This window comes from Fringilla coelebs (assembly GCF_963513975.1).
Source record: "Fringilla coelebs genome assembly, chromosome: 9".
In the NCBI taxonomy this organism is placed as follows: Eukaryota; Metazoa; Chordata; class Aves; order Passeriformes; family Fringillidae; genus Fringilla; species Fringilla coelebs.
This window is the reverse complement of record NC_140067.1, coordinates 6,398,903-6,413,651: the sequence shown is the minus strand read 5'-3', so window position 1 is coordinate 6,413,651 and position 14,749 is coordinate 6,398,903. Positions and strand designations below refer to the sequence as shown.

General features: G+C 37.5%; 1 protein-coding gene across 2 annotated transcripts in view; it reads right to left on the bottom strand.

The window, feature by feature from the left end:
- Positions 1-215: 215 nt before the first annotated feature.
- The window catches only part of FAF1 (Fas associated factor 1), a 152,893-nt gene continuing 138,359 nt past the window's right edge, over positions 216-14,749 (bottom strand). For both annotated transcript variants that reach the window (XM_084211147.1, XM_084211148.1), the window contains one exon: positions 216-2,534. In XM_084211147.1, the coding sequence (XP_084067273.1) occupies positions 2,451-2,534 (84 nt within the window). In that variant the 3' untranslated portion in view covers positions 216-2,450. The remainder of the gene's footprint in view (positions 2,535-14,749) is intronic.

Here is a 14,749-nt window from a genome sequence, read left to right as displayed (position 1 = left end):
CATTTGTTTACGTCGTGGCAGAATGATCCCTGTATACTGATCTCAAAATCTTTATATCAGAGGGAAGTAATGCCACCACTTTGAACACTTCCAGTTAATTATCACTAGAACATTTTGATAATGACAGTGTATTTTGCAATATGAACAAAATGAGGGAAAAAAATAATGGAGTTTAGAAGAAAAAAAGAAAGCCAAACAACCCTGGGAGCACTGACTTCAACAAGTTCAACAAATATTCAAGCCACATTTAATAACTTTATAAAACTAGTATCAAAGTAAAGAATATATAGTCAAAATACAGAAATCAAGTTGAGTGAGAGAAAACAGCCTGATGAGATCAAACAGAAGTTAAACAGAACAGATTAATATAAACAAGTTAGCTGAAAGGTCGCTTTGCTTCGTGTAGCACTATTTCAGCAACTCCTTTCCTCAACAGCCAGCTTAGAAGGAAAAAAAATAAAAAAAGATATGCATCACTTTAAAATCCTGCTGTATGTTTACTGTGATTGTTTGTAGAAACAGCATCACCCCAATTTGCAACGCATGTTAATTTCTTATTTAATAAACGCAGTGGAATTTTTTTTTTTGGTAAGAAAACGAAAGTTCAGAATGAAGCGTCTGCATTCAGCTTTCCATTACACATACATTTATCATTCTATTGGCTAGGAATTCTTTTATTTGTGAACTGCAAATTATTAGGATTTGCTTACACTTCTAAACCTTTTGTTTGTCATAGATACTTCACTTCTAAAAGTGTCTGGCGTAGCACTCACTAATTACAGAATTATAAAAGGCAGAATAAGGCTTTGCCCGCTCAGAAATTCGCATTTTTGGTAAAGGTAACAATATATCAGCATCACTAACATCTTAATAATAGGCATACATTTAATTTTATATCACCATCCTTCCAAAGAGAAAAAGAAAGACTAAAAGATGTGTGCAACTGGTTTTAGCTTAGTATAAAATTTTCAAATCAGAACTCATTCAGCTACAATAAACACTATGAATTACGTATAAACATAGATGGAAAACAATGTGCCAGGCTTTAAATGAAAAAAAAAAATTAGTTTAGCAGATGATGATCCTGTAGTGCTATTGTGCACTGTCCTGCAAGCCCCGAGCTAAAACAAAAAAACAAAAAACAAAAACAAAAAAAAAAAAAAGGGGGAGAAAAAAAGGAAGGGAAAAAATAAAAAAAAAAAGAGAAGAAAACACCCCAAACAAACCAGTTTTGATGCAGGTTTGGCATCAGCTGCACGTGATGGTCTTAGCCCCAGTATGCTCATTCTGTGGTTGAGAAATTTATAGAGTACCAGATTTTTCCATGTCAGGTAGCTGGTGCATACATTTCAGACAAGAGAACTACGATTTCTTGAATTTGAGATGGGATCAATAATGTATTGTTAATATGTCCAAAGTGTGCAACAATAAGGCAGATTTCTTATTACACCACCCCTTAAAATACCCATTGTTTGATGAACCAAACAAGGTGCTTTAAACCAGCAGAGTAATAGGAGACAAGCAAGTGCCAGAATGAAGAAAAACTGCTAGAATGGGAACTGCCCTTTCTTTCACAAGGAGAAATAAAGAACTTTTGTATCTGGTATTTGAAAGGTTTTTAACAGCTGATATTCAATATCAGCTGATTCCTGAAGTGTTGGCAAGATACCAGGTTTCTGGTACTGGCCACGTCTAATGTTATTTAAATATTCACATCATGCAAGAAGCAGTTTCACACTGCAATGTAATGGAAAATACTTCCTAAACTGAATTGGAACTGAGACCCAAAGCAGAACCAGTAAATAAATATCTCGCATATATGTCAAACTATATTCTCCAAACAAAACCTTACATCTTATCAAAGAAGTCAGAAAGTACTAACAAAAATTATATGCTTTCTACTATAATACTGTTAAATTTCCATGGCTGAGAATGTCCCATTAATTTTTTTCTGCCTTTTTAAATTAGTTGACAAAGTAGAAATTCAAACACAGAAATAAAATGCATATATATGAGAGCACTGGCTCAGTGAGATATCAAATATACAGCATTCTAGTGTCAAAAGTACAGGCAGAAATGTCCAAGATTTCTTGGTGAAAAAGGGGCATTTGAGGAGTAAAAATTCTACTTAACAATCACTCACATTTTAACAGTGCATTAATTATAACAAAAGCTGGATGATAAGTGAGCAACAGAATCATAATGTTCAGTGTTCATAGCAGAACTTTATCCTCTGCTCATTTAAATGAGGTTGGAAACATATACTCATGTATGTGAAACTTTAAGTAGCTATGTTTGTTTTTTCAATTTTTCAGGATTCTTGCAAGAGGCAAACTTGTGACATGGAATTGAGCTGGATGTCAGTACAAGGTGGTGCTCAGAGAAGTCTTCCTCTCGATGTTGTGCCTCTGGCTTATCAAAGGATGATTAGTCCTACAATCTTGTTTGATCTATTCTTTTGCCTCTAGGAAAAGGGTTTCTTGAGGATACAGTTTTACCTCCAGTAATGATTTATTTGGATCCAGCTGGGTCACCTGTAAATACATGAACACAAAGAGATGTGTAAGTAGACTTTTGGATTGTTTATCTTCACAGTGCAGACTTTTACTGGGAAGATTTTTGAGTCCCCTCCGTCAATGACAACTGAAGCAGTGAGTATTCTTTTCCAGGATGCAGATTAAGAAATACATATTGTGTTTTCTGTTGTTGTTACAAGTATTCTTTTGTAATAAGAATGAACAGAATAATAAAAAACCAGAATCCCTGACATTTATTCCAAGAAGGTCTGGCTCTCTACTATAAACTTTTGCACTAATCTATTTTTGTCAAAGTTAAGAACTTTTGGAAGGTTTACAAGAACATATGAGTTAAGATGAAAAATAAAACTGCACTCCTAGATAATCATCCCAAAATTTCAGTCAAACTGATGGTGCAAGGCAGCATAGCCAACCCAACAGGATCTCTCTATTGAAAAGGGAAACTTTGTTTTCCTTCTCCCTTTCTTGCTCCAAGTCACGTGGTGGAACACACAGCTTTCACTCTCTTCAATGCCTTCCAGACACCTCAACCACCCCAGGCTGGGATAAAACTGTTTAATTGTGTGGTTATTACACAATATATTTATTTATATAGACAAATTAATGACAATAAGTGTCCCAGTGTCCTGACATTCAAGTTTACAAGCCAATGCTGTGACATCCTTCAGAATACTGCAAAGCTTCATATAGAAAGATGAACCATTTTCTAAAATATTTCCCTTCTATTTTTAAACTTATTTTCCCTGTTTTGGTTTATTTTGCTGTGTGACAAGTCTGCTTGTGAATAATAGATTATTAGTCTTATGCCATAGGTATAAATGCAGATGCATGCCAATAAGCATTTTTTCCAAAGTTAAATTTGTTTCATCTATGATAACAGCATGTCACTGCTTTCTAAAAATGTTTTGAGAAAATATTAAAGGTCCAGCACATGAAATGCTATGAATTAGTAAGAAATGTCAGTGTAATTTTCTTAAAAGCCTAATTTACTAGTCCTGTTACCTATTAACAAATAGGTAACATTTGGTTTTTGTTTACTTATTAACAAATAGGTAACTTCTCATTCTCTCCCCCCAACTAAATCAGGCAAACTTGAAATATATTTGCATTTCTATTGTCTTATTGAATAATTAGGGAAAAATTACTATTTAAACAAACATTCAAGGCTTATCACTTCCTAAGACCATCAAAATCAGTGTAATTTTATCTGACTGCAGCAGATTTTTTTTTAAAATGGAATAATTAAAAACCAAACCAAACCCAAAACTCAAACAGATGCATTATTTTTATTCCCAAAGGAATAAAACGTATTGTCTTAAACTTCATGTACCGTGGTGAGCTACTGCTAAATGTCTGAAGAGAAAAATAATTTACAAAAACCAGAGTCAATTTCAGATTCCTATTATCTACAGTCCAATTATGCATTCCTGCACAGATGCTGCTTGAATTATTGAAAGGTTATTATCTACGAAAGCAAACCTGTTATGTAAAAAACAGCCAAAGTAGTGCATTTAAGTTTGTGATTACAGAAGTATGCTAATTAAGTATCTTGTAGCATTTTTTAATGTTTTGGTATTCTGCTACAGTCTGCTACTGAGCAGGGAGTGAGGTAAAGAGGGGTCTGTGCAATTCACAGCTTCTGAGGCATTGGGCACCTGAGAGAAGCAATTGTCCTTCTTTTCAATACAAGCCCCTATTAATTTAGGCATCTCTATTTTCAAATCCTGCAACCATTTTGTTGGGTTTTTAATTTTTTTTTTTTTGTTTTTTTGTTTTGCAAGAAAAGGCAGGAAAGTCATAACATGTCTCTTTTGCACTTGGAAAAAAAATCTCCAGAGCATGCCTGGGCACTGAACACAACCTTCCAGGCTGTGACCATATGGAAATGTGTTATTCACTTGAACATAATTCAAACTACATGTCCTAGGCTAAGGTTTGCAAACTTCAAGTGTCTTAAATAACAACAACACAGGATGTTCCTTCCTCAGTGAGAAGGGTCCTAGGAGCCTTCTGGAGTACCTGCAGCACAAGGACTGTGCAGCTTTTCACCATAATTTCAGTGTGCTGCTTAATTCACTGAGGGACAGCAGAGTTTGCAAATGTTTACACCATTACCCAATTAACTAACAATATGGCTCCTACATCTGTCAACAAACAAAGCTGTTGTTGCTTTGTTTTAGCTCCTTGGCATTTTCTGTTCATATGGGTCGCCATTGTACTTAATTATCACACCACAACCCTTCTGCAGCTTCTACTTTGTTATTTGTGCCTTGTAAATATGTTGCTTACTATGAAGAATAGAAGCCTTATTAGTGAACACACCTCCTAGCAAAAGAAATGGTTTCTCTCGTAAATATATGAAGTATAAGACCCTAAGATGCATTCTACCTTAGAGTATTTCAAATCAGAATTAGAAACCAAAGAATGATCTATAACAGAGATCAAAGGAAGGAGCTGTAGCCTGTAAAGGTGTGTTCAATGTAGTGTTCTACTCAATCTCATTCACTTATTTATGTGCATTATTTAAAAATGGAAAGTATAGAATGCCTTTAGATGTGTATCTGTGTGCCTTGTTTCATTACCATTAGTACAAATTCTGGAGCCCACAGAGCTGACACCCTTTGGTTCTGATGCCATTGCATGATGCTCTTTCCAAAGCAGCCCTGCACATGATAGAAGTTACACTGTCCCAAAGCCCTACACCTTTATTAGCTGAAGATTTATTCTATGTTGTTAGCAATTACACAGAAAACCACTGAAGTATGCTTAGATATTGAATCTGATTTCATCTGTTCCACCTTTGTGGCAGAATGAACACTTTCTTGATTAAGGTTCAAAATTCACCTTCAGCATTAGTTAAAGGCCTTAACAAATGCTAAAGGTATATTTTTATCTGTATCTTCAAGTCCTACAATAACTGACTTTCTACCAGCCATAAACACACACTCTGGGAGTCCCCTCATGCATCCCACTATGAAACCAGCTGAATGTATTTTTCAAATCTTTTGTGGCTTTGCTAATGCCTAATACTTCATATTATAATGGAACATGAACTAAAACGCCTTGAAAAGAGACTGTAAAGCGTTCCAAGCTTGCCTGGTGAGGAGGGTGGCAGAGGAGGGACTCAGTGTCCAGAAGCAGAGAGTGCAACACAAGTGACAGCAAAATTACTGACATTGAAGCTCACAGAACCCTCTACAACACCATGCAGGTGCACTCAGGGCTGTCCCAAAGCCCTGAACACACTGAGTGCCCCAGGAAATTTTATCTTCAGGCAAATGACTTTCTGTGCAAACCTGAACTCTCCCTTCAGGGAATGCTCCTTCCAGCAACATGACCAGAGGTGCTACAGCGCTTCATTTCTGCCATTGAGCTGCTTTCACTGAAATGAAAGGTTCAAACTGATAAACAAAACTTTTATTCCAACTATGGATTCAGTTTTATGGTGCACTGGAGCTGTGGCTTCATCTTTTGAAGAGCTTTGTTACACAACCAGTGCTGGTTTGGTGCCAGGGAGGTTATCACTTAAGTATTTGTTTAAGTGAATTCTGTGGTGATTATTCCAACTAAGCACTTGCTAGTGGAAGTACTTCTGTGCCACTTGGAAGTTCAAGTTATTTTTGACTCTGCAAGGCACAAGGTAGTGATGTTAACTCTTATACTCATCCTGTAAGAATGTACTAGCTGCTTACACTTCATTCTGAGTAAATTAATTGGGTTTTTAGATAAACCAAAAATGAAACTACTGCTAGCTTAAACAGCATTTTAATACATTTTTATAGCAAAGTCTTTTTCCTTCTAAAATATCATGTGAGTGATTTCTGTCTTCACCTTTGCTGACCTATCTGTTCTATTACACACTCACATCCTGAGCAGCTGTACTTTTACCACTTACAAGGTGTGGTTCCTTACCCTCCCTAACTCCGCAGGGAAAAGATAAACACACAAAAAAAATGGCTTAATGCCCAGGAAGGCAATTTAAAAATAAAGAATCAAATACACAATTATTATGACACTTACACAAGCAGTAAATATCACACCCTTCACCTTTCTCTCCACCCTAGGACAAGGATCTGATTCCCGAGCAGCACGGCCTCTATACCACTTACACACGCATGAATACATTTAATGAATCTAACGGACAAAGAGTTCTTTTACTCTCTTTTCTAATCCTCCTAAAGTATAAATGCAATAGAAATTACTTAAAGGCACACCTGGTGAAGTACCAGATCTGTTTAAAAAACTATATTTTCAGAGTGACACACAAACAAATACAGTGAATCCTTTCTACCTATTGAAATATCTCTGGGTTACACAGATAATATGCTCAACTTGAGCAACAAACAAAAGTAGAGTTACTTTCTAGAAATATATGCAATTAGATTGGGCTTAGTTGAATAAACTTGGAGATAATTTACATCTGAATTGAAGAAAGCCGTCACAAACAAGGAAAAATATGTCATAGTAAAAGACTTGTAGCCTCGATCCAAACACAAAGCTTTAATCCAATACATCACACCGACTCTTGTTTTTCTCAAGAGGTTTTCTCAAAACATATTTTAGATTAAGCATATTTAAAAACACATTTACTAAGCAAAGTAGAAGCTGTTGATAAACCAGAAAATTGTGATGCTGTGTCCTCTACTTGGAGCATGGTTCCCATTTTTCCCTTGGAAAGCCGTGCAGTGCTCTGAGATGCAGTCACCCTTGGCACTGAGTCTAAGTTTTCATTGCCTTAACATAATTTATATATTTTTTTTTAAATTGCTGCATAGATTTTAATCAGTGAAGGCTGATTAGCCTCTCTTGCAGTACTTGACAGTAAATTAAGACAGCAACTGTGCTCTCCCCTGTTTTCTCAAACACTGAATGTAATGACAGGGTGGTGCAAATAACAAGGATAAGCCCAAACTCACTGTTGCTGTATTTGTATAGTGGTACCTGGACTATCCAGTGCTTTTTGAAAGTTCTAAACGAAAATCCAAATTTTCAGCTGGAAGAAATACCTCATATTTGCAAAACAAAACAAAATCTTAAAAAACAAAAACCTTTAAAAATAAAGGGCTCTTAAGCAACCCTACAAAACTGAATCTCTTTTTTTGTCACAACTAAATAAAGCCCAAATGTTAATGATGTTTTTAAAAATACTCGATTTTTATCTTAATCCTATAGCTTTTTAATAGTGAATAATGAAAAAAATACATAACTGAAGTTTATCTTCTTTCCAACAAAAGGCCTAGGGAAGGGCTGTACACACCTGGGTAGCTCCGAGGCAGTTCTGTGCCTCTTTTTAGCCAAGGACCAGAAATTTTGTTTAGTGATCAGTACTTGCCCCAAAATACATCCAGTTACCAAAATCACTGAGCATTTGTTTTACATTTCTTTCCAAGAACTAATCTCACTTTAAAAAATCACTATAAAAAGGCTGCATCTCCCTCTAGCCTTTCAAAGAGCTCGTTTTCAATGACAACCGATCCGTTCTTTCATTTTGGCAGAAGTGCAAACACAAAAGTATTTCAATTAAGAAAAGCCTCTCTGAATAATGTGACTTTTATTGTTGTGGTGCTAATGGTGCTGAAGTATTACACAAGCTGCCTTGAGAGCTAGAAGATGGAGCTGGAGTCAGTCAGAGGAGTCACATGCAGGTCCTGACCTGGACATTAATGGTCCCACAGTGGCAACAATCTTGAGATTGGAAGACTTCAGGCTTGGAGGAAGAGCAAGGTGATGTAAAGCTCCCCTCAGATTTTCTGCTTTTCTTCCTTCCTTCTTTCTGGTTTGAAATCTTTGATTTCTTTAGGAATTCTCTGTGCAGTTTCTCAGAAAAAGAGAAGCTGACAGAAAACCCTGGACCTTGTCTTTCCCTGACAAAGGACCTGCAGGAAGAGGAGCTCCACTACCTTCTCCCTCATGCTGTTTATTTTAATTTTTCTTGTTGAGCAGAGAAAGTTTAAGGATTGGCATTTACAGACTAGAGCATTTGTATATTAAGCATCCTTTCTGCTGTGCCAGGGAACAAAACAGTCCATTACTTGTGGGCACTGCTGCCTGTGTGCTTATAGTGAACTAACAATTATTCATGTATTTAATTCTTTTTAAATGCACTAGCTACACAGAAAAGAGATGACATCCCCAGAAGGACTACAGCTTTCACTCTGGAGATCGATGAAGAGCTGAAGGGAAGCAAACAGCCACATCCTCTGGAAGTTGGAAAGCATAAATACATTTAGTGCTCCAAATGAACTGTAAGAACTTTGCTTTGCATACATCCCAGAGGGGAATGGATGGGAACACAGCCACTCACAGAAGAACGACCCAGGATTGGATTCATGTGCACTTAATTATAATTGCATGAAAGAACAATCCAAAAGGATTTTTATCACCAGTTCAAAGGATTAAGATGTTCAGATATTACAATGATATCTACAGTATAACATTGTGATTGGTAGATAGGCAAATGGAATAAAGAGAGTGCCTAGCACTGCTTTGGTGATTTAGTCTGATGCATTACTTATGCAATTACCAAAACAGCAGGAGATCATTAAATTTTCTGGTAACCAGACACAGCAGTCTTAGTATCATACCAGTACAAAGGCTCTCTATTGGTATTTTATCATTTCATTTTCTTCCTAGCTGGGTCAAAAAAGTCCACAAAATGGATATTAAACACGAATTCTGGAGAAAAAGTACAAAATATCTTAGCCCCAGTTTATTCTGGGTAAGGTTACATGCAAGAGCAAAGCTCTACAGCTTAACTAAGGCATCTTCCTGGGAACAATAATGCAACTCCCCTGCAATCAATGTTTTGTAAAATGGAGCTGAATAAAAGAGCACTTTGGGTGTGAGGGATGTGCACTGAAGGGCTCTTGGGTGGAATACATGAATGCCATGGTTGGCATTAGTCACTGGGCTAACTAATGAGGATGATTCACGGAGAGCTCGCGCTCCGCGTGAGCACTGAGCGCTGGGCGAACGCGGGCTGACTCCAGTGAGCCCTGAGCAAAAGGGCTCATCTGAAATGCACCTATTTCCTGAAACTGGTTAAACAGCCCCTGTACTCAAACAGAGCTGCTGTGAGAGATCAGAAACTATATTGATCTACAGAATGCAATTCTACTTCTTTTCTTACATCTGTGAGATGAGATCTCCTTTCAGTGACTAGATACAAGGCTTTAATCCTTCACTTTGGATCAGTTAATTATGTAAAGACACTGGGTCTGAAAAAACACATCAAGTCTGTCTTTCCTGGAAGAAAACATTGTGAAAAATTTTTCTGTAATGTTTGCAGAATTTCTTACTACCTATATGGAAATTATATTTCCACAAAAGTAAACATCACGTTTCAAGAAGCAAAATATACTCAATGTTCTCTCAGGTTCTGTGACTGACTTCATCAGAGTAAGAATGTTACCTACTCCCTTTTTTAGGTGCTGACCAAAAGACTGTGATACTGTCCTTTATGAGCAACAAACCTGGTGAAAGCAGGAAAATCTGGGAGCTGCAAATGCTTCAGTGTCCTTTCCTCTCGCACTCGAGGTTAATCTTTCTTTCCACTGTTACAAGTCATCAGGAAGAACAGTCAGAAACCAGGCTTCAAAAGAGGCATGGGAATATGCCAGTCTGGAATGGCCAATTTGCTTAGGCAACTTCTCAGTGTCTTAACTAAACCAAACCTAACTGCTTGGATAAATAAAATAACAACAGATCTTGAAAGGAGAGGAAAGACAAGGGCAGGTAGTATTGACTTAAGGAAAGCTGTAAATGATAGGAGGAAGGACATCTACCTTTGTAGGTGGCTGTGGCCTTGTGTAAACTAGATCAGAGTAAGCACATGACATCACTGACCAGAAAAATTTAAATTATGTGAATCAAAGGAGATGACTACTACTTGGTATAGCAGGAAAGATCAATATCAGTAACTGAAACGACTGGAAAAATTACAGGTATCACATGTAATTCTCAAAATTTTTTGAACCTATCAGAAAAAGTATTTCATTCATCTGAAATGCTCCTCTGCTATAAAACAGATGATCAAGCTACCTTCCTGATTTACATGAAATTACTAAAAATGCTATAGAGTGTAGCTGTGACACTGCACAAATCCTTTATCACAATAATGTCTTATTTCCATTTTTCTATCAGGATCATGACTAGGGGGAGGAATGTTAAAAGTCAAAGATGATTCTGGACATTTAACTCTTCCATGAACTATTTAGAGAGTTTAAACACTCCCTAATGAGTTTAAAAGTAAGTTATCTGAAGACAGTAGTTAGCACAGGGTGAAATTCAGAATAATCCTTACAAAGAACAGCTGCCAGAACTCATACACAAAATTGTCAAACTGCCTGGGATAACCATGCTCCAACATCACCTTTCTGAGAACATCAAAGGGCAATTCCCTGCTCAGAGGACTCCACAGCAAGTGCTGCAGCTAAACTTACTATCCTGTGGCATTATTTTCACCACTGTGAGCATCAAAGAGGATTAATCTTGCCAAAGCACAGGAATGAAAAATCACATTTAGGTTTGGAGGAATATCTTATCATTATTCTATTCCCATATACTCCCAAAACTATGAATTGCCTGGCCCTAAATTTACTGAAATTCTGGTCATATCTGATTTAAATTGACATGCAATTTGAGTTAAATTTATTTTATGCACTTTCAAGGGAGATTTTTTGTTTCTGTTTATTTAAACTGCTGTTGAAATTAGTTAATTAAAAGGATTTAAAAAATCTTAATACTCTAAACAGAGCAAACTGGTTCTGAATTATTAAGCAACATTTTAGATGCATTTAAATAACCTTAAGTGACTTAACTGCCACCTGATCCTAAGCTGTGGCTCAGAAAAATAAAATGTGAAATACTGTAGAAGTCTTGGCTTACCAAGGCTTCCAGATACAGTAAATAAAGAGCTTAAGTCTCTAATACCATGTCTGCAGAAGGCATACTCTCAAATACATAACTAATGCTCCACCTCAAGGAGAAATCAGCAGCAGAAATTATAGCTTGAAATTTTGTTTTTTCATGAGAAATCAATAAATACAGTCTTTCAAATATAGCATTTAGAGGGAGGAATGATGCCTGGCCCTCCCTTTCTGAGAGACACCATAAAACATTCACAAACATATTAACCCTAGAAGGATGGCTGAAGCCCAGTTTGGGTAAATTTCTGCACATTTCTCTTATAGTTTCAGCCAGACCTGGTCCACTTCAGCTTCTTTCCTAGGTGGGGTAAAATGCCCACCCTGTAAGATGTTAACAGTTTCAGAAAGGCTTGTGCACATCACCAGCACTGAAGTGAGGGAGGAACTGAGTAGCTGGAGGTCTCCAAGGCACTGGGAGAAGGATGATCCTGCAGCTGGGAGGTCAAGAGGACTACCAAAGTCAGAGTTTGGATTTAAACTGTACATGACATTTTTGAAAAAAACATGTTTGAAAGTATCAGAATTACTTTGGTGGAGTTTTCCTGCAATAAGTCAGAATTTAGGAAGGCTGTTAAGAGAAAGGGACCTAAATACTGAACCAAAGTCAGAGTTTGGGAAGGCTTTTAAGAGAGAGGGACCTAAATACTGAGCTAGAAGGCTGACTGAGCACACTAATATACACAGAGCAAGCTCTTTTTGTTCTAGTTAGATGTGATTTCTGGAAGACAGGGAACTGTAACTCTGAAATCAGACACACATTTAACAGCACACACTCTTGTTCCCACGGAGCCTTTGCAGGTGTATTTAAGAATACAAGAAATACATTCTTTGCATTGAAATTTCTTTGCCAAGAAACACAATACAGCTTTTCACTCCCAAAGATGTGCTTGCCAACGTTTCCAGAGTCTGAGGCACGAGCTCCCAGCTGCCCCAAGCTCACATCTGTGACACACACTGCTGGTGCAAGATGTGGTGCTGAGGCACTGAGAGAGGAGCTGGTTAATATCTAATTTCAGCAAGGGTAGAAAGAACAACACAGTCAGTGACAAAGACCCAATAACAAGTCACTGCATGTGCTTAACTGCTTTGCAATGTCACTGCTGCTTTAAAATCTACAAGTAGTGCCTGGAAAAGGTTAATCTGGGTATTTACTCATGTGTAGAAGTTTGTATTTACAGTAGGGTTATGATACCAACTTTAAGTTAGCTAAGGATATCCGTGTAAGCAACTGGAACATAGGACTAAGAACTAATGAATTTTTATTTATGAAAGATGTAAAAGTACTTCAATGACACTGATGGCTTTGAACTGCAGGTAAAAATGCTCTGACAAGTTTATCACAAGAAAACATTGATCTGGTTGAAGATAATCCCCTAGTTTTGATAAGACAGAAACACTTTTGGGGTGTGTATGTTATTGTAAAGCAGATTAAGATAGAAAAAAACCCCACAAACTAACTCTAGAAGACATGTTTTCATCTTATTGCAACAGAACTCCAGTGAAGTAATTCTGATACTTTCAAATATATTTTTTCAGAAATGTTATGTACAGTTTAAATACAGACAATTTAAATGCTCCAGTTTTCTGGAGCACAAGCATCCCAAGTGCTCTGTCCTTGTAGCACAGATTTCCATTCATGCTGGTGACACACCCTACAGCAGAAGGGTCTTGGTAACTTACAGTGTATTTTGAAGAGACTACAGACTACAAAGCCCAAGGCAATGAATATATACTTTGCCTGCACTTCCTCCAAGCCATTCAACAATGCCTTATTTTTATTTTTTTAAATCTGTCTATGGAGTTGCACGCTTCCAACTTTCCAAACCTGGGGAACATGACAGATGTCATTTACAGTTCTCAGTGGTTAGCAAATCCCTGGGGAATATTTTTTGTCTGTCGTGGCTCTGGTGGTCACAATGGCAACGGGATTCATACATGGCTGAGTCAATCAGCATGAATCATTTATGTGACTCCTCATACATGGCATTATTAGGTTGGAATCATAGAAAAAAGATGACAGGGTCTTAGCTTCCCACACAACAGACCATCAGCTCCAGACCCTGCCACTAAATTCTCCTTTCTTTGCCTCAGCCTTTTCTCCCTGACAGTTTCACACATGTACTGACAATACCAGCTTGTTCTAATTTAGTGGTATTTTTTCCTTTTCTACTTTTTTTTAGTACTTGTTCTTATGTGATTCACCTGATAAATTTTTGAGGGTTTTTACAGATGACTAGCATTCATAATGATGACAATGTGAATAAGTACAGAAACAGCCAGAGTAAAATGAAAAACAAATGTAAAAAGTTAAGAGTAATATACCTGGAGGATATTTATATTAAATATGTATTACATCAGAAATAAGTTACAGGTGGGGAGGCATGACTTGCAAAATGTTTAAAATGTACAACCCCATTGTTTAGACTGCAAAACACTGGTTTCCTTTGTCAAGTACACTGAACCATCAGTAATCCTGGAAAGAGGGGACTTCTAGTCTTTGGTTCCACTGGAAATGATACTGCATGCTTAAGGAGTACAGTTAATTAGTGATTAATGAGATTCCTTAAACGCTGCTTTTCAGCCTGACTGATCAGGATTCCCAATCCAGGGCAAGGTGGAAGAAGAGCTACAAGCACTGCAATCCTGTCCACAGTTGTGCCAAAAGTGGCTCAGAAACCACACCCACTCACAAGGCTGTATGCTTACTAAGGATGAGCTGCTTCTCCTTTGGACTACTTACAAATAAGATGATCAAGTAAGAGGTTACTGTTACAAACTACTGTAAACATGTCAATCAGAGCCTCATTCCTCGTGAACTTCCCCCAGGGGCAATGATGGGAGACAAAATGGAAAAGCAACCCAAATTACCGAACTTCTTTGGTGAAAAATGGTCCAACCAGTCCCCTGGAGATGCCTCCACCAAACAAGACCCCAGCTGGTCTAGAGCTGCCCCACTCCTCTGAAGTGTTCAGGCAGTATGGCCAAAGAGCTGCTGAACTCCACCCACCACTGCTTGGCTCTGTCCTGATGTCTCTGCAATGCCCATTCCCTTCACCTTTTATCCAGGGCCCCTGCACAGTTGGACCCACCGACTTTCATCTTTGCTGTAGCAATGACTAAATAACAATTTGTGCAGAAAACACAAAGGTGGATTTTCAAAGAAATTTAGGAGGAAGCACAAAAATTATCTGTTGATTTATCAACAGAGTTGGCTATTGTAAGCAGTGAACAGTATTGGTTCTGAAAATCAGCCACAGCAGGTTCATCATACAATTTCAAGGTAGG